General features: G+C 37.4%; 1 protein-coding gene across 1 annotated transcript in view; it reads right to left on the bottom strand.

Annotated features, from left to right (window-relative positions):
• The window catches only part of LOC129770041 (somatomedin-B and thrombospondin type-1 domain-containing protein), a 120,503-nt gene that overhangs the window by 5,267 nt on the left and 93,183 nt on the right, over positions 1 to 22,053 (bottom strand). Inside the window, exon 5 of the mRNA XM_055772628.1 lies at positions 5,393 to 5,587. Within this exon, the coding sequence (XP_055628603.1) occupies positions 5,393 to 5,587 (195 nt within the window). The remainder of the gene's footprint in view (positions 1 to 5,392; positions 5,588 to 22,053) is intronic.

Genomic DNA, 22,053 nt, shown 5'->3' with positions numbered 1-22,053 from the left:
CGGATGGGAGGTTCTTTTGCATTCGCCGTATAGTCCGGACCTTGCACCAAGTGACTACCACCTGTTTTTGTCCATGGTGAACGAGCTAGGTAGTCAGAAGTTAGCCACAAAAGAGGCCTGTGAAAATTGGCTATCCGAGTTTTTTGCCAATAAGGAAGCGAGCTTCTATAACAGGGGTATTATGAAGTTGGCATCTCGTTGGGAACAAGTCATTGAACAAAACGGCGCATATTTGACTTAAAACAGATGATTGTAACTAATTTTATGAACAAATGAAAATTCAAAAAAAAAATACCGCAGGACTTTTTTGACAGCCTAATATAAATGAATACATTGATTTAATATTGAAACATACCTCATATGATAATTTAATGAGACATGGATGTGGATAAGATGAGCAGGGTCTGTTGAGTATGTTCAAATCCGGTTATCCACAGTGCATCATATATAATATGATCATTCGAATAATCACGGATGTAGTAAGGAAAAGGAAAAGTTGAGGTAGGAGTATTGAGATTGTTGCAAAGAATACAAAATAAGTGATGAACCTTTGAATCTGTTTGGATAGTCCTTTGATTTCTTGGATTCTCAAAAGATGTCTAATTAGCTTCTTCATATGTAACGATATTATCGCAGAATAGATTCAATACATTTTTTTGGCAAATTATTATTTATTTCGGTTTGAAAACAAATTCATGAGTGATGATGTGCATTAGAGTGCTAATGAAAATGGTCATTTCAAATTAACGAAATGTTGATTACCCTGTAAAAATACACTATACAACATTTCAGCCCAATCGGACTTTTTTTTTACTATTTTTACAAAGACTCCAAAGTTTGAGTCTTCCGAAAACCATAAAATCACCCAGGTGCATGAAATCAGAGTTTTGAAAAAAAAATGATGTCTTAAAAATAACGTCATAAAACGTCGAGATGTACTGTCATCTCGATTTTTGTTTTTGTCATCTAAATCACGAAATTTTATTTTGGATATTATCCCTTGGGTATTTGAAGGTTTTCAAAAAATTGAAACTGATGGCTGTGCGACACTAGTAAATAAAGTCCGACTGATCTGAGATTGGCATAGTTTTTTTTTTTCGCGGGAATCAACATTTTGCAGGAAGTCCCTTTCGAAAATTCGAAGCTCACTTTTTTCCCGTACATTCATTGGTACTTTAATGTGCATAATATGCAACAGAGCAAACATTGAAAATTAACTTTTTTCTCTAAAACATTTTTATGTAATTCTCGCACCAGGAACTGTCTTTCCAATGACAACAAATTTTCATCGTCGTAGGAATATGTGTTTAGATGCAAAACTATGTTGGCTATGTCATCGTCGTTTAGAGCCTAAAACTCCACGTCCTTGTCGTGCACAGTAATGTCCTGATCAATCAATCTCTGCCGAATCGAAAGCATGCGTTCTTTTACAACCGACAACGGGATATCAACATTTTCCATGTCTTGACAATGGAATCAGCCGGTACTCCGTCCCAGGCCTCAGTTACTCCAAACATAGCTTCCCTAATATTGATTCGCTCAATCATGTCATCGAACTCTCCTTGGCTCTTATATGCCAAGCATTTACTCACGCATAATCTTTTGCATGTAGTTGGACTTGATCCTTTGAATAATATTTTGGTCCATAAGCCTTGTTACAGCGATGATTTTTTTTCGATTTTCAAAACATTACCCCTTCCTCCAGGGGCTGTTAGTCAATTTCTGGGTATGACACTGCAATATACAAATAAATCAGTGCAAATCATAGTTATTTTACGTTTACCGAGAAATTTTCTTTTTAGTTGTTTATGATTCGATTATCCGGAAAATTCGAACATCAGGAGTGAAAATAAAATCAACAATCCGGATAATCGAGTCCGACCTGTGTTACTAATCATCAGCAACGGATGGAGGCTAATTTTAAATTTAATAGTTCTGAATACATATCATCTACGATATTGTGCAACTTGCTCGATGCTTCTGCTAATGCTAATCACTTGACAAGCTGTCATTAATAATTCGACCAAACAGTCATACAACGACAATGGTGCCTGTCAAGCCCTTGAGTTAAGAGGGGATCCCTGTCTGGAAGGTCAGAAAATTATGAATTTTCGTGAATGTTTTTAGGAAGTTACGAATAAAGTGAAGTGTTCGGGTATTTTGGTTATTGTTTAAGATATATTTGAAGATGTATTTTCCATTTTTTGAGTGCACGAATAATGATTATTACGTTGTTGACAGCTGGATGTGTAGATGCTGTCTGAAAATTGGTACCTTGTTGGTGGTATCGGTTCGGAATCAATGGGGGTGTCGTAGAACAAATTCCAATGAAAATTTTGAAACTTTAGGACAATACCTAAAGCGTTACATAGAGGTTTTTAAAAACTCGAAAAATTTCCAAAATGGCGGTCATTTTTGTTAAAAATGAGTTATTTTCCATGAAAAATTGGCTTTCACATTATCTGACCACTTGTCTGCCCATGTTTGCATAGGAGATGTGTTGGGAAAACGCAATTTTGTTGTTTTTTTGGCCTACAAGCGTAACCATGCAAATTTCCAATGAAATTATTTGTCCAGTTGAAGGATATTATCGGCAAAAAGAAGGCCTAGGAGATTTTGCGGAATGAAACGTATTTCTCCATTTGGAAAACGCTTGTATCTATTTATGCGGACAATAAATCGGTTCAATGAACATTTGTTCGCATAGCTAGACGTAATCACCAGGTTGCTCTGTCTGTAGCGTTAGTATTTACATTTCCGATAATAGTCAGCGTCTCCGTCGGTTTCAGTTGTTATCAGATAAAATTAAAAAGGTTTGGAAGAAATTTAGTGATTCAAATGTGGATTTAGCTTATAGCACATAATACATCTAATTGTTGATTTTTGAACGATGTATGAAAGCTGTATGGAACTATGTCTGTTGTGCGCACAAATTGTACTTTTTCGGAAAGGTTTTTTCAAAATTGCTTAAATGTTTGTTTCAATGTTGGGCAAACGAATTACATTGCGTAGAATGCAAAACGGCGAAAAAGTCGATTTTGTTCATTTTGTCGCTTACGTCTCCTATAAAAACATGGGCAGTGGTGTACACCTAAGTGGTGCGGATTCAATCCACTTCATTTTCTTTTTTCAAATTCATGCATTCTATCAAGCGGTTTCTTGCAATAAATTCTCAGACCACCAGAGATGCCAGATTTACAGATATGTTTGTAAATTTACAGACATATCTGTAAAATACTTTTTATTTTTGTTGCAGACTTTTTGGATATAACAATGTTTCACAAGATTTAGAAAAATGAGGGGCTCTATTCATGACCTAAATATTAGAAAAGATACGTCCCCAAAACATTTCACATTTGCTATGTATCGAAATTCGCAAATGTCGAATTTTGCTCCCACATTAAAATCTTGGAGTGAACTAAACGTTATTCCTAGGTTGTACATATTCTGTCAGGTTGTGATACCTTGCAATATAAGATGCTCTTTCAGAGATGGTCAATTGAACAATTGATGGTAAAATGTTGTTCGTTCATTTCATGAGTTTAATTATTTTTGCCTTTGATAAGAATACCCTTTTTATAGTGTTGATTATCATACGAAAACTATCACTCCTGATCGTTGGATCTTTTTTGACTACCGTTTTGATTCAGTCCGCACTACCTAGGTGTACACGACTTTGTAGATGGATAATTTTATGATTTCTGTATTGATAAAACATAGGTTTCTTGCTGAAATATATTTTTTCGTGTTGGGAACTCATTTTTTGCGTTATGTGCGATTTTTGTCTATTCCGCAGATAATCGGGTTTCTACTGTATCAATACTATATGATGAAATATAATTATTCCTGTCAGTGTAAATATACATTAAATATATGCTATGCACAAATTTTCTAGTATGTCAAAAAGAAACGAAAAAACGAAAAAACGCGAAATGTGCAACTCTCCCTGAATGGAGGCGATCTGGCGTAGTGGTAACATCCATACCTCTCACGCTAAAGGTCACGAGTTCAATTCTCACTCCCGACATTCTTCCAAAAATGGAAGTTAAGTGACGAACCAACCAAATGTGTTGAAAGTCACTATAATACAGATAAAAAAAAACTCTCCCTGAAGCACAATTTTTCACGCGAAGAAGTAATTTTTTGTGAAAATTTCGAGGGAAAGTGTTGGTTTGGCAAGCAAATTGTCGATGTGGCATGAAATCATCTCCATTTTGCACTCTCGGGAATATGTTTTAATAAATCGTTTATTTGTACTGCTCTCAGGAATATGAATGGATAAATTTATATACGCTGCAGCGAATGTTATGAATGATGGAAGGAACCGGGACGACTGACCACGTAGATGACCAATAGAGCAATCACGTACATTTACACTTAGCTCTGTTCGACCCATGATTTCTCATCGACAGGAGCGACAAATGGCTCGATGATCAACAGCGATGATCATTAATTCGCAGCACCAATACAACCTTTACAGACACTGTTTCGCGTTTATCTGCTGGATTCGGAATTCCATTGGGCGTCCTATGAAAATATGAGCCGGCGTGCAACATAAAATAAGATTCGTTTGGAAGGGACTGACTAAGTCTAACCGCGAGGGTTAAACGTAAATGCCATTTCGTGGGTGGGATGTATAAACATAAAAATAGAATGGGAAAAAGAATGTAAAAAATGCATAATCTGTTCTTTATAGGAACCGAAGCAGCGGTGGAAATCAACATGGAAAGCGCTTGCATAGGAAGGAATGCTGATGATTCATAAACCTGTCCTGATTGTTATGGAATAATGTGGAATGGATTGTACCTAGATTATAACGAGAATGAGAAAAAAATGGGAAAACTGAAAACGCCCTCCAAAGGGATGAGTGATGATGTTTGCAATCGGTTCCGCCCAAGTAACAGAAGTACTCGAGATCTCAGAACGTCAAGCTGGCGGAGGGATTATTAAAATACCGCGTCTAATATAATTTGCGCTTTAAAATTCCAAGGATGTCCAACAAAATGTGAAAAACGTTGGCCTAAGTATATGGAATATTTCAGCGTGGTAATTGTTCCTAGAATTAAATTCTACAGCAGGAAACTGCGTTAATTTGAAATATAAATTGGCTGCCATTCATTTCCAACTGAGATGAATAAACGATTCGATAACGATGTAAACACCGCGAAAACGTGACAATCGTTATACGCAATGAAAATTGAGTACAAAATAAATAGCAAAAAAAGGATTATCGTTGATATAATCGACTGGGGCAGTATCATAAAATAATCGGTTTATAGCTTTTTGCATGTTCACCTGTGACGAACATCGAATTAAATTCCATAGACCGCGTTCAAAATTTGTCATATGAATAAACGATAGCCGCATAGCATCCCCTCTTGCTCCTACATACCTCTCAGGACCTTCCGATCGTGATGGTTGTGACACTTTGTTCCTTGACATCCGCGCTTCTGTACCAATGACGGACAGTGTTTGCCACCATTTTGTGGTTTTTGTTCGATTATCCTGTTCCGTGACATCATGCCAGTACCACAGGCGGTGTCGCACTCACTCCATGGAGCCCATTCGCTCACAACGCAATCGATCACTGCAAAAAAGAAAGAAAGGTGTCAGACAAGACATAAAAAATCGTTTTTGTTCGTTCAGTGTGCAAAGTAAAATCGAGCAGTGCGCTAAAGTTCGCACGATTGAGCATGGGTTCATGTCAGTTCTTGGTTCGTTTGTCATTTAAATGATGTTCTGTTTGAACATTATGGAGCATCAAATAGTGAATCTGCCAGATTCTTGGAAGAATAGATTGTACAAAGCGATCAAGGAGCCGATGGGTGAATGCTTCCACCCAATTTTCTCACTCGTATCGGGTGAATATTTCACTTACAGGTTCATCTCTTCAAACTGGGCAACAAACAATAGTCCCTGGGAGCCAAGTCATGAGAATAGGGGAATGTTAAACGAAAAAATCACTCGATTTCCTCGATTCAAACGAATGTCAAACATAAAGAAACAGACCGATTGGGTTAAAACTCGGTGTGTGTTTTTCCAAGAGATGCTACTAACTAATCATAACTTCGGATCGCGCCTGTAGTGCCATCTCTCTGACTGTGTACGGACTTCATCTTATTGCTCGAATATTTGTCCGAACATGATCCTTTCTCCCAGCAGTAGCTTCCCACTTGTTTGATTATTAAATTTCATTTTCACTTCCACTCCTTCTCGTAGTTTGCAGTTTAACTCCTCTTTTTAAGTTTGACCTTAGCTCCGGAGTAATATTTTCCGAATTCCACTCGCTGGTTACCACAGATACGCCATTACTGAGCGTCACTCGATGACAACTTAGAGATCAATTTGAAAAGAACCTTTTGAATGAGTTTTATGATCAGCTTAGATGGAACCACTGCACTGAGGGTAATTGAGGGTGGAAATTAGTGGCGTCCCCAAGCAAGTGCAGACATCTTCAAAAAAAAAAAACAAAATAGACGAATGAAATTAGATGAACCACATAAAAAGTAAAGGTTTGGAAGAATAGAGAATGGGAGGAATGAAAATTAAAGAATCAAAGAATCGATCCAAACAAAAAAAAAATCGGAAATCGGAATGGAAAACATCGATCTCCTAAATATCGATCCAAGATCGCCTAATTTTATGTAGTCTCAGGGCATCGCACGTCGTGGATTTTCGATAATTTAAAAAATGTAGACAGAAAAGTCTATTCACGATCGGATGATCCGGGATTTCCATTGCGAGTATGTAGAGTCTATTGGCGACGCCATGATGTAAAAAAAATAACCTATCCTGACAACAAATGCTTACTGTGTGATTTGTTGTCACTGTTGTCACATTTGTTGTACACTCTTAACGTAATTCAGTGGAATTTATAAAATTTTAAAACATATATTAAAAATACAACATTTTTCGTGTGTCTGTGTATTTTTGTGTAATTCGAGAGTTCTGGCCTGCAATTCCAATCGGAGCAAAAACCTGTAATCGGTGCGTAGGGGAGAGGGGAGAGGGGGGCACACTCGAAAACTTTTTTCCTTGATTTTTGATATTTTTTTGTAAACATGAAAAAAAATCCTGGATTCATTCTGGTTCACATTTGGACGTTAATAAGCGTGTTTGAGGTGTGCGTTGATGCGATTATGAATGGTTTAATCGAAATTTTGTAAATTGGCTTTTTGTCCGAATGTGCCCCATGTGTGGGGCTGTTTCGGACAGTCCTGGAGCACTTTCGGACAACAAAAAAAAAAAATTTATATTTATCAACAATTACTTCCGTTTCCTCTTATTTCCCAGCATATTCGCATTTTTCTGTTTATCAGCATTTTTTTTTTCCAAAATATATATTTTTATCAAGGCTCATATGGCGTTAGCCTGACGGGGCTGGAGTTCAATATTTTGACAATTTTTCTTATTATCTATGTTAGTAATATGTCCCCGATTAGTTAGTATTACAAGTGTTTTCGTAATTGGGATGTTGCGGTCTCCAATGCTCTGCACCTGTGCCCGACACGGGATACTTCCTATTCGGATGCAGCTGACCATTAATCAGCAACACCCCCCTAGTATGTACCCCATATCTAGCGTGGTGCGTCTTCTCGACTCGATTCCTCGAGGATAGAATGGTCACTAGCCGGCGCAATCTTCAGCTCGTGTAGAGTTGTCATGAGCGGTACAACCTTTGGCTCTTGTTGAATCATCAGTGGACTGCACAACCTTTGGCCCGTGTATCTGTAAAGAGTGTGTGTATGTATTGCCGCGACTAAGTTAAAGTTTATAGATCGGATAGGAGACAACATGCTCGATGTCGTGGTAGCCATCGCCACAATCACAAAGATTGTTTGCTGCGAGCCCAATGCGATAGAAATGCGCGTTTAGGTTGTAGTGATTGGACATGAGCCGAGATATCACGCGAATGAAATCACGACCTACATTCAATCCCTTAAACCAAGCACTCGTCGAAACCTTAGGGATAATCGTGTGTAACCAACGACCGAACTCATCTTCACTCCACTTCATCAGTATTTGTCTGAAAAGAAACTGCTTGCTATGAGAGCCAGTAAAAATTCGTGATTTTGCTTTCTTCCGTTTTCGAGTAGTGGTTTTCCGTGGTGAAGTTTTTGGAAAAGGTCCAAAATTTTCCGGGGACAAAGTTCCCAAAGTAAAATTTATCTGTGCTGTAGACGCAATGTTTTACGGCATTGTTGTATTACCCGATGTGTCAGTTGCTACCTCCGCTCCAGTAGGTGAAATCAGTTGAGCATTCAAAATCCTTGTCACTTACTCAGATTGAAAGAAGCATTATAAGCCAATACAACTATACCTGAAAGATCGTGTATAGAAATAGTTTTTCCAGGATGGTTGGAAGCCAATCGTTCTGGGAAACTGAGAGCTTTTGCTTTAAAGGACTCATAATTGAAACATCCAGCGATTGTAAGCGATTTATGACATAAGGTGGAAAAGATACATGAATTTTGCAATTTTCTCGGCAATATTTAATTGTTTCCAAAGTGCAATGACTGTTTGATTGATTTTAGATTTTTTGAAATTGATTCGTTTACGTTGTTTTTTGCTACCTTTTTTCAAATATTCCAGAACATTGAGAAACAGTTTTCCCGTTATGCAACCGTTAAGGTGGGACCAGAATGCCGCGCTATGCGTTGCGTTGCGACAATTGTGCTTTGACACTTCATTTTACATATTTGTGTTTCCATTTAGTTGAACACAATAATGCGTTGCGTCATTAGCATTGTTGTACTAAACGCTAACATTTGTTCTAAACTGCTTGCGCCGAATTCGCGATGACAGTGGCATGGTGTCGACGTCTGGTGGCAACTTCAAATTAGGGCCATAATTTGGGTCCCAAACTCGTTAGTGTAATCTCTATCATATAAGAAGACACGAAGGCGATTTTTAAATTCTGAAATTTGAATGAAAATTTTCACATCATGTTATTTGATTACTCGAAACACGTGTTTCTGACTTTCATTCAACCATATGGCTAAACAATTCCAACATTGTTGCTGAATTTTTTCATCATATTATAGAGTTGTCTTCATAAACAATTTTCGTAAGGGACTTTTTCACCACCTGCAAGCAAAAATATTTTTTATTTAAATAGAATACTAGTTTGATATGGAAAAGCTAATTTTCATTCATATTTTTAATTTTGAAAACGTGTTCATTTCGACTGAAAATCAGGTATTCTTTCACGCTCCCCTAAACTAGTAAACGAAGCTCAATGCCGCCAGCGCGGATATGTCAATGTTTTGTTTTTAAAAACATTCAACTGATCCGTGGACACAACAAGAACAAGATTATCATACGAATTTTATTTTGTTTTTGTTTACATGAAAAGTGGAGACGCGAATGCTAGATTGTGACTGCAATCAACAGATTGCGTCGGGCGAATGTTTTAGTACAAAACGCAAGCAATAACAGCTGATGAGAAGCAACGCACAACGCGGCATTCTGTTTCCACCTTTAGTTGGGAAATTAGCAAAGACAATGGACCCAGTTTGACCACATGTGAGCTAGAATCATGAAAACGTTCTATTCGAAACTAGTTCGATAGCTCTTTCAATCACATCTTCGTTGATGCTGGTTCTATCGGTTTTCTTTTTGTAGGTTCGAACCATCATTAGGTCTGAGAATCAGACTAAATTGATGTTTGTTAGTAAACAACAATCAGACACAAATTTTATGTGGTATTAAACAGTGTCCGAATGTACCCCATGAACGATGTCCGAATGTGCCCCACCACCATCCGAAGACAAATCATAATTTTATCTAATAAATAGACTTTTATTTCCCCGTTGTATGCACATTTTTTTCATTTCATATTAGTTACTAACTGAGGTGGTGTACTTAAATTTCTAAATCGTTCACAAAGGAATAAGGGAAAAAATACTCACAACTTCAAGTTCAAATGTTTCGAAACGTGTATGAAAAAGGGCACTGTGTTGTTTTCGTAAGTGATAAACGACCAGGAGATGACAGCTGTTGGTGGAAGGACTGTTAACTTAGTTATATTTTTAATTTGGTTGAAAATTGTACCATTTAATTTTTACAAGCGTTGTCCGAAACTGTCCCCCCTTTCCCCTATTATTTAGGAGATTGAAGCGATACTGTGAAAAATAATTCTTCTCCATAATATTTACGCTTACGATGGAGCCACACGAAAAATTCGACAGCTCACGCTTACAATTTTGAACAATGTAAAAATTGACCTTTGTTCTAAAATAAAATACAGGAAAAGGTCGATGCAAATTTCCGGTCATTGTAGTCAAGATTCCGTACCGGAATTATTTTATTCAATTCGCTTGTTTGCCACTTCCTCTGGAAAGAGGGGAAGAATGGTCGGTGTCATGACGCTGTGTTTGTCTTGAGATACCATTTTCAATAACTATAATAATTACGTCGGCAGGACATAGGGCTTTCATCATCCGCATCATTTATTGGTCAGTGATCGCGAAACAAAGATACCTCTGTCGACATGGTAACATTCCCCACTTAGAATCCCCTATGCTTAAAGCATTTCTAGCGTGTTTGATTTATCGGATCGCTAAAGGAAGCTCAATTGGGCGGCAAAGGAATTGAAGAACACCTGAAAATGTGGAACAAGTGAGAGTTTAAAGTTTCAAGAGTTCAGTCACCGAGACGTTCTGTGCGCAAATATGTTGTTGCTTACAAAATTATATTAACTCAATAGTTAAATTTACGTGATCGTGTCAATCGCAAAAGACATGAGAGACAGACGTTTTAATAAGTTATAAACGGGTGAGGTTAATTTGCAATGCCTTCGCTCTTCAAAGTTTCCGTACGAAAGAACGCTGTATTTGCATTTCGAGCTAACGATTTACGTATACCTTATTCGCAGTGGGCAGATAAAAATCCTTGCAATACTTGTAGAAAGCACGGGTAGGTAGGTACAGAAATACACAAAAGAAAAGGTCTGGGAATATAGGTATACTTCCAATATTTGTTTATTTAAACCAGGGGTTTTCAAAGAGTTCTCCGCGGGGAACTTGGTACTCCGCGAAGCTAGAGCAAATGTTCCCACATGAAAACACGCTTTGGAATATTTTTTATTGAATTTCACTAAGCATATAGAGATAGCAAATGTAACTTGATCACTCTGAATCATATGTCGTGTAACTGAGATGCGCAACCATAATAGAGCTATTCCCAGCTGTTAACGCAAACAGGATTTGTATTTGTTTTCGTCGATAACTTTGAACATCTAATTCGCAGTATTTGTTGGATAGTTTTAAATAGTATTTTTCAAAACAGTATCATCGAAGAAATGGCCTGCATGGAATAGCTTTGAAATAAATGAAAGGCTAATATAGGAGAAACATAATAGTATTACAATAAAGTACAGTCCTGAATGGTCAGATATAACAAAGTACCATTAGTTAAAAAAAACAGTTCATGTAGACTATAGAAATTATAATTAATGCGATAAAAAAGTGAAACAAATAATCCGTAGCAGTTCCAAATCGTTGTGCGCGAATATTTTCACAAATAGAAAGCAAAAGAATATAAGGAATTCATGAAGCTAACTGATTTATTTACTATACACCGCATCATTTGAAAAAAAAGTACGATGATCCATGCTTGGACATTGGGGTCCAAGTCCGTAAACGCTTTGAAGGTCACATTCCTGATCTTTGTTCTTCAGATGAAATTTCAAAATTTGACAATTTTGATGACAAACTTTATGATGAAATTTCCAAAAATCATAATTTCCTCCGCAAAGTATCTTCAGCATCTAAATGTTCCGTCATAGTAGAGCACAGAGCAGTTACGTCTAAGAATGTTTGATAGGGGGTCTCCGTAGCCACATTGGTTGCGCGTTCGCTTAGTAAGCGATCGATCGTGAGTTCAAAACTCAGGGCCCTCATTGACCATCTTTGTGTTGTTACAGAATAGCTACGTCCACGCAACAATCATCAGCGATGGAGATCGATCCACGGTCGAAATAAGATCGATTCATCCATACAACTGCTCTGCTCTGCCAGACACATCGGGCTACTGTTCTATAATAACTCAACAATGATCAAACAACTGTCTCCGCTGTCCAGTGGTCCAACTGGATAATGGAAGAACAGAAAGAATACCCTTACGCCTAAATGGCTACTGTATGAATGTACCACCATATGTAATGGTATAGAAGGAATACTGGCGAATGGCAACTGTGTAATGTGCTAATTATAGATATGATAACCATGTGACATATACACGATTAAAATTCGGCTCTGTTACAGCTAAAATACTAATGAGCCTTAAATAAATAAAAAAAAAAGAATGTTTGATAGATTGGTTTGATTCACTCAATAAGATACTTCAAAAAATATTATGTCTTTTTGTTACTTTTTTGGTCTTATGTGCCCCGTTTTCCCTCCTGAACTATATGGCCTACACTAACGCCATCTGTTAGAAATCCTTTCAAACTTTCTTGTGCGTCCAATAATTTACTCTATTATAAGTTCTCTTCAATCTCTAATGACAAATGTCGAAAAACTCAAATAATACTTAAGTGAAGCAGACAACACATTACGTTATCTTCGTTTTCTTCGATTATTTTATATCTCATCACTGCACCGCGGATTATTCGCTTCCGAGGTTTATCGAAGTTTTACTAAAGTTTAAAACCTAGAAAATTTAAAAAAACGGTGACCAACCTTGTGTATTTCATTAAGAAGAATTTAACAATCCCTCTATAGATGTACGCACCACACGCTAAAATTCGTCATTTACACAGTCTAAATCAGATTCTAAATTTCCTTGATGTTTGAAAAAACAACATCGTAATACTCTGGTAGTAGAAAGGAAACACAGATTATCATTTTCCATTTCGCTGTGATGTTATCTATAAATAAGCATAGGTATCTGGAGGGCTGGTGTAAAAAAGGAGGAATAATAAACGGGCTATATAATGATGGCAATATGATTGCCAAATATAAAAACTTTTATCTATTCGCATTTTATGGCACGCAATCATCCAGAATTGAGAGAAAAGCCTTCGAAACCATAATTCTGTCTGTAACTCAATGAACCATAAATCAGACATGGAAAATTGTTGGCTTCTCTCTCGATCGCAGCCAGGAACGATAACTTTAAAGTGAATCCCCAATGTACTATCATGCTCGGTTGCATGGTGCTTTTGATTGGGAATATCACGCATGTTCGTAGTTTATTCTAACATCGCCAGGAATCGTACGAAGATGAACTAGCATAAATTAGCACAATAATTCGAACGATTACTGCAAACGATACTACTATTTATTCAAATTCGAGAAAGCCTATGCAAATTTGGCAAAGCGTACTTCTGCCGTTACTCACATGAGATGTAATTTGCCAGGATCAAAGGCTTTGATCTGAAGTGAAGGAAACGTATGGTGAGGATTGTGTGCGAGAGTCGAAATAGAAATAGCAGAACTGCTGTCGGTGAACTTTTTCTTCAGAGTGGGGGTGTTTTCGTTGAATTGAATCATTTTCTATTACATTCTGTTGCCTTGGGTAGAATTTTCGAACGTACGAGAGCAAACAGAATTGCGTTCCTTCTTTTATGGGAATGAAAAGCGAAATTTCTACTGAATTTTAAGGGATTCGCATGTTTATTTTTTTTTTCTAATCAAGTATATATCGAACTTTACGAGTATCGAATGTATTTTTAGAACAAAAATTTATCCTAAATAAATTATTCATCAGTGATTAATCAATTGTCGATATTCGCATGTTTTCTGTTGATTTGTTGTGGTTGTTGTCATCTTGGTGAGTTTCAATCAAATTTTTCTTTTTCAAAACGTTTTAGATTGATTCCTATGTTGAGGGTGTGTAAAGGCGAACCCGCTTTTTGGATAAACAACAGATGGTGACTCGGCTTTAGAATTATACATGACAGAATATCGGACCTCGAAGATTCGTTTATAACACATTGAGCTTGTCATGCAATACCCATGTAGTTTTTAGTGCAAATTCCTTTTGAGCGTTAATTCAAATTCGGAAAATACATAACAGAGACGTTTTCGGAATGATTTCCATATACCTTATCATCGCTGATATTTATATTATTCTGTATCTATTAATATCAATACAAAGTACAACTACAACTCATGTGAGGGAACAACTAGAAATCATGCTTTCACCAACGCAACTAGATGCAATACATTTTGACAGCAGTAAAATGCTTCATTTTCTAATAAGAGCAGCAGGGGTTCACGATTTGGCGATGATAGAACAGGGAAGTTTTAATTGGATATATGCTAAGGACTGAGGAAGAAAAAAATGCATAACTTTAAACAGCAGTGACTCCCAAACTAATGGCGCTATAACACAAATAAGATTTCAAAATCTCGCTTTATGAAGTTACAGAAAATCTGAAAGAAGCGCTTTGCTCTTCGATTAAACAGATATTGACAGGTAGTCACTCTGGCATCCCCGCACTCACACTGATTTCAGACAAACCTTGGTACAACTCCACGTTGTCTCACCACGCAGAGATGGCGAGATCATTGCCTAATACAAGCTAAACGTACAAAAAGTATTGAAAATTGGAGCACGTACAGAATATGGAGAAATATATATATGTACGTGAACTGAAGAATTCCAAGAATAAATTCATCCAAAATTAAATGAGTGCAATTCAGCATGATCCGGAGAAGCTATGGAAAAAATCAAAGAGTTGTGTAATCCAGGCGGCAGCAAAGACATTGACATTAAGTTTGACGGTAATACGGCAAGTGACAATATAACAGCAGAAAAACTTAACAAATTTTTCACGTCATGTGTGGAGGAAATCCACAATGGTATTGTATCTCCTACAAAATTCCGGGCCAGAAAGTTGAGAGATGCCACACAACACATAAGTTTCGCCATCCAAAATGTACCTTTTTTTCTCAATAAAATCTGATTTTAAATTTCTTGCTCATTGTTTAGCTTCTATATTTTGTGTTGCGACCATATGACTTTTATCAATATGTGGGCAATAATTTGCTACTTATTGCCCACATATGAAGTTAAACGACGCGAGTTTCTCTTCGGTCATTTCAACAAAATCCGCAGTCCCAACGAATAATCGCCAATAAAGCTAAAGAGATCCAAAGTACTGTGTCAAGAGTTATTAAAACGTTCAAACACAACTCAAATGTTAACAGGATAGCTGGTTCGGGTCGCAAGAAAGGATTTCAATATTCAGAAACTGTGAAGAAAGTAGAAGCTTGCTTACAGAGAAATCCTGGACTCTCTGATCGTAAAATAGCGGTAAAACAGAATTGTACTCAGAGAGGAGTTTTGCGAATGAAAGCCAGTGCAGACCTTGAGACATTAAAAGTTCAGCAACAAACAACAAACAAGAAAGTTAAACTCAAATTTTTTGGGGAAAAAATGCTTTATTATTAAACTCATGTGTGGCTTCTAATTGATGCAAAAAAAAGATTATGTTTAGATTGACCGTGAGTGAGGGCAAAAATAAGAGAAAGTTTGTCAGCTGTCAGAATAAAGGGGAATGACACAAACGCTTTCAATGTTAGCTGACTTGCCAACATAAGCCAATAGAATAATGTACGCTCCCCGAATCAAGTAGTAATATGAATATGAAGTCATTTCATAAATGCTCGTGAATTTCTACCAATATCGGATAAACAAGATTTAAGGAGGAAGCTGACCGATATTCCAACGTGCAATCTTTTAAGCCGAGAACGGAAATTTACCGTTCCCAAATGAAACAACCGAAACACGTCGTTTATCAGCATAATAAATAATAGCTTCGATGAAGTGAGATCTTCAGTTACCAGTTGCCTTACTCCATTCACTGCCTTCATCTGAAAATTTTGACTTCTTCACGATTCAATAAACCAATCAATTGCTGCGCGGTTCATTCGCTCCGAAGCCAGCGAAGAGCCGGACGTTGGGGTATGTTGTTATTAAACATTAACAGGGGGTGCGAATACGCTAACTGGCGAACACACGTACGAACTATTATTATACTTTGATAAATATCCGCAGCAGAGCTTCGAGAAGAGAAACACGAACATCAGTACCTATTCGTGCATTCGGAGCGTTCCCATACCGGCATAAATAATGCCTCGGGTCAATATCTACCGATTTGCAACGTGTAATTTGTTATCTCGCATAATAAATCTAGAACACGATTGAGCAATGAAGCCACCATTAAGCACTTCCACACGTAACACCTTTGGCTTTGGTTACAACTTCCTGAAAATTATTCGGCGAGGATTGCGAACCGAGTGGTGGAAACAAGCGTGGCAAGATTGCACTGTAATTTAGTGACTTTTGTTTTCTCAGAAGCTTTGTTGCAACGTGGAAGCATTATTTGCACAGTTATTATTGTCTCAAATTGTTCTATATAGATGAATATTTTTAGGTTAAAGCGTTGAGCCCCGCGTCGGTCCCCAGGGTTTTGCGTTAGAAGGGCGTTAATCACTGGGACTGACAATCACAAAACAAGAAAATAAAACATATAGGAATATGGTTTGTTTTCAGATGTGTCAAAATGTAGCTACTTTCTAGTCTGATTTTTGACTATTTTCTTTTTATACCATGAATATCTTTGAGACACAGATATTTTGCAAACGCTCTTGATACGGTTTGAATGGAGAGCGCAGCAAGAACAGTCCGAGGCTCAACGTGTTAACAGATAAATTCAGTGTGTCGGAGATACATTAATACTACTGAAAATACCATGTAAATATAAATAATAAAAATGTTGCTTTTGACGAATCAATTGTATTCAATGAAATTTACTTGTCGACAGACAGGCAGGGTAAAAGTACCTATCCCCGCAATAGTACTTATTATGGTAATACGAGTGAGTTTCTTATTGGTTTAGAAAGCATAAATTAATTTTAAAGGCGCTAATATGAACATCAGAAATCTCTTCTTTATCGATTTAGATACTTGATTCTATGCGAAACATTGTTCTTTTGTTGAAAAATCTAGTTTGAAAATAGTGTGTCCCATTGATGCTTGCTTGTTAGCATTTTGCTAAAAAAATATGTGATCAAAATTTTCATACTGTGAAGCGGCTGTTTTGATGCAAATACAGTGTAGACGCATACATTACAACCTTCTTGTTGTTATGATTCGACCAATTTACATGGTTTTATCGAAACAATCTTGTATTTTCGTATTACTATAATTGGTACAATTTTACATCTACGAGCCAATTATCGCAATATCGAAAGCTGCCCTGTTCCTAATCTAGAGATGAAACGGATATAGGGTAACTATCGGTATCCTGCCTATCCGGCCAACATTTGATATCCGGCCGTATACCTGATATTGAAGAAAAAAAACAATAATTTCTCATTAACAGAAGATAAATCACAACCGGAACTTGTAATGCTTGTTAATTCTTTTTTTTTTTTTTGAATTGTAGTTCATTAAGTGTACCCTCTCTCAGATTATTATCTCTGAAGTTCTTAGTTTTTGAATCTTGAATACAAATAATTGGTTGATGTTCTTTGCATATTGAAATTATGTGGCACAACATCTGTCTGGAAGGCCATGGTTATCGTAAGAGAAAGTCAATGGGGAGAATCTATCGAAGAAAAAGAAAAAAAAACTAAGCAAAAATTGCCGAATAATGAATAATAAATAATGAACCTTGTACAGAATTTATTGGAATTTTCAAAGCTGCCTTCTGATTTGGGAATAATCGCATTATTGATTCTTCATTAGAAAAAGGGAAATTTTTCATTCTATCAAAACTTTTTCCTGTAGTAAAACGACCTACAGAAGGAATTGGAATCAAATGAATGCTGATTGATAAGGATAATTGGATTTACTATTATTAAAACTTGGTTAATTAAACGCTATGATCATCTACAAAATCTTAAAAAAAAAACAGAAAAAACGATTTTTTTCTTTCCAATATTGTTCTTCTCTACTGCATACAAAATGATAGAAACATTCAAGTATTACATCTCAAAACTCAAAATGAAGCTTTAAAATGATGTGTATCCCATCTTCATGCGTTGGTTTTTCACGAAGTTACAGCATTTCTAAAACCACTTAAAACTTTTCGACTTCGCTCTCCGTTTCTATAATTTTTCGTCGAGTGTACAATGAACGACAGCGTATTGCGTACGAGGAATGAGGTTTAGAGGCATAGTTTTATTTTCAAAAATATTATAAATGTATTATTTGAATCCTACATGAAATGAAACACTTTTTCCATGTGACACCGCCTATTACCATAATAGGTACACTTATTACGAAACTCCAGGAACACTATTACCGTAATGGGTACATGGAAGTGGCATTTTTAAACATGTTTTTTACACAATTTTGTCGATTAATCATTGAAATATCAGTGAGAATCTTCAAGAACAGAGTTCAAACTGCTAGAAAAGTATACTTTTGAATTCAAATAGAGTATAAATTCGCAAATCCCTGAACGTTGGTGACATATCTCCTCTTTAATTGGTACACTTACCCTATATATTTTCAGTTGCGTTTATTATCTGATGAGTTTTTACTACAAATAATTGATTTTTAATCTATGGTTTCACTACAGCAAGTATAGTGAGATAGCATAATGCCGTTTATGAGATTGGTGTAAAGTTTAAGTCATTTAGAGATGATTTCGAAAGCATTGTGTTACTATCTAATTATCTATCCATTTAAAATACTGTGGACAGCGTTTGAAGGTAAGCAGGCAGATCGAAATTGATTCAAACATCATTTTGCAAAAAAAACTGGAAAAAAAATCCGCCTTTGAGAAGGTTATAGGTCGTACCGGGCATGTAAATAATCCAATCAAACTCTCGAACGGAGCAAAGCAGTCAAAAGCAGGGCTCATTGACTCTACTGCCAGGTGCTGCAAAAAATCAGAGGATGTATCTCGAAGGGCGATGCAACGTATGTAGAGGGCGACTTCGAACAAATCAAATTGTTCCCAGTTACGCAAAACAGAGATGTTCTGGGTAATAGAGAAGCGTAAATTTAAGATAAAGAAAACGTCACGGAAAACATCGATCAGATGAAAAATTGATTAATTCGAATAGCAAAAACCGCGACATAAAAAGGCGTGTATCGGCTTATGAGACGCATCAACAGAAAAGTTAAACAATTCAATACAATACTGATTGAGCGCTAAAAACGTGATTTCGTCGATGTGGTACAGGCGATCAAATTGAATTTATTAGAATATTATGACAAAAATAATATCCAAGCCACGGTCAAACAGTCGAATATCCGTGGAACTGTAGTTGTGAATCAAAGATGAATTGTCGGCCGAACTACCATGGGTGAGATCCATAGACTATAACTGGTTCGTATGACCAAAAATCGACCAGAATATTCATTCAGAGGACAAGCCACAAATTAAAAAGAAAGTCCTGCGGTATTTCCGCGAGGTGTCGTTGGAAGAGCGTAGTTCTAGTTGTATTCATTGTATCGAGTCATACTATAGCTTGTTGGAAAGGTATTTTTGCGCGCTATAATATAGTTCTTGACAGTGTTTTGTTTGGTTAAGTCGTTCGTGAGTTCTAGTGTCGCAAATATGGAGCAAAATAATGAGAAAATCCGACATATTTTACAGTACTACTATGACAAAGGCAAAAATGCATCTCAAGCTGCCAATAAAATTTGTGCAGTTTATGGACCCGATACAGCTTCCATTTCCACCGCACAACGATGGTTTCAACGTTTTCGTTCTGGTGTAGAGGTCGTCGAAGATGCGCCACGCTCCGGAAGGCCTGTCGTCGAAAATTGGGACAAAATCGCTGAATTAGCCGAGAAAGACCGGCATAGTAGCAGCCGTAGCATCGTTCAAGAGCTGGGGATAAGTCATCAAACCGTTATTAACCATTTGAAGAAGCTTGGATTCACAAAGAAGCTCGATATATGGGTGCCACAAACGTTGACGCAAAAAAACATCTTTGACCGTATCGACGCATGTGAGTCGCTGCTGAATCGCAACAAAATCGACCCGTTTCTGAAGCGGATGTTGACTGGCGATGAAAAGTGGGTCACTTACGACAACGTGAAGCGCAAACGGTCGTGGTCGAAGCCAGCTGAAGCGGCTCAGACGGAGGCCAAGCCCTCATTAACGGCCAGGAAGGTTCTGCTGTGTGTTTGGTGGGATTGTCAAGGAATAATCTATTATGAGCTGCTTCTCTATGGCCAAACGCTCAATTCGGACCTGTACTGCAAACAACTGGACCGCTTGAAGGTAGCACTCATGAAGAAGAGGCCATCTTTGATAAACAGAGGCCGCATTGTCTTCCATCAGGACAACGCCAGGCCACACACTTCTTTGGTGACGTGCCAGAAGCTCCGGGAGCTCGGATGGGAGGTTCTTTTGCATCCGCCGTATAGTCCGGACCTTGCACCAAGTGACTACCACCTGTTTTTGTCCATGGCGAACGAGCTAGGTAGTCAGAAGTTAGCCACAAAAGAGGCCTGTGAAAATTGGCTATCCGAGTTTTTTGCCAATAAGGAAGCGAACTTCTATAACAGGGGTATTTTGAAGTTGGCATCTCGTTGGGAACAAGTCATCGAACAAAACGGCGCATATTTGACTTAAAACAGATGATTGTAACTAATTTTATGAACAAATGAAAATTTAAAAAAAATACCGCAGGACTTTTTTGACAGCCTAATGAAAACGCTTAATCGCATGCTGTTTTGTTTGTTAAGAACTTTTTGAGAATAACTCGATAACTTATCTTTATCTTACTCATTATACTCTGCCCTGCTGACTACCACTTTACCCGACTGACACAAAGTGTACTTATTGGGATACGCTTAACTTAAAAACAACAGGATTTGACATAGAATATGCAGAAAGTATGTATAACTGATCTAATAAGGCAATGTTAAATTGTGCTCAGTAAAGTGTGAATGTAAAGCAATCAAATAGGATTACATAAAACTCGCAGGGTGAAAAAATGCTAAGTTGCTGCAGCTACTTGCAGCATCCCTACTATCGAACCTTCGTTGAGCCGGTTCAACATTAGCGTGGAGCAGAATAGAACGGCTGCTGTTTCGCGATTGGCTTCAGTAATTCGGTTCCAGATGGGATGCTACCGTTCTTTTTAAAAAAATGTTTCTCTGGTCTGTGAACGTCGCTACAATACGTCTTCTTGAGCTACTGATCGTTTTCCGAAGTAGTGGAACTCCGCCACGATCTTCCCGATTCACAAAAAAGTGATATGCAACGTATTTCGTAATTTCCCAATGTACTTTGACAAGTCCCAAACCGACGCTATTTACTTTAACAAGCTTTCGACAAGATTCTTCATGACAAGTTCGCTATCACCAAGGCGGCAAAGCTAGGTGTCACTGAGGCTTTGTTAGGTCAACCCTGGGTTGTGAACAGTCATCTGAATTTTGTACCTTCAAAATGAGGCGACGCGAATCGAATGAGTGCATCGACGGTTTGCAAGATACGCTCTCCGACTGTTGCTTTGGCATGATCCGTATCGGCTTCCAAGCTACGAGAGCCGCAGTTTTCTGATCCATCTGGACTCTCTACAGTCCAGACGAGATCTAGCGAGGTCAGTTAGTCAGTTCAGTTGGTTGACCCCAACCGCAACGTTTATCCGGAACTCCTGGAAAAACTGAACTTCAATGTTCTTCCTCGACGCTAAAGAAGTACTTTGTGCTTGCGAATGCTACTCCGGCATCCGAACTACGGCATGTATTCGGCGATAACGGGATTACAGCGCGCCTCCAATACAATTGCTACCGCATTTGGCATCGATTTCTCCAAAAATGCGTTGGAGCAACGATTGTTGAATATGATTGACTTTTGGTTAAAATTACAATTTTCAAAAATCAGGAGGAATGAAAATAAAAATCAGGAAGAAGGACAAACCTAAGCCACCCCCTAAAACTGTATAGATTTTTTGCACTCATCAGCTGGATTTTGAATTGGAGTCAATGAAGCTAGTCTTTCATGGAAAAATATTGAATTTGCAAAAAAATGGATTTTATTTTCATAGATATTGATTGTAGTCGTTTTTTATTTCGTGACTTTGGACTAAAGGGAGGTATTTTTTAAATTTTTTTTCTTGATAGCTG

This window comes from Toxorhynchites rutilus, chromosome 2 (genome assembly GCF_029784135.1).
Source record: "Toxorhynchites rutilus septentrionalis strain SRP chromosome 2, ASM2978413v1, whole genome shotgun sequence".
NCBI lineage: Eukaryota > Metazoa > Arthropoda > Insecta > Diptera > Culicidae > Toxorhynchites > Toxorhynchites rutilus.
The sequence above is the reverse complement of the archived record's forward strand: the minus strand, read 5'-3'. Positions and strand labels throughout refer to the sequence as shown.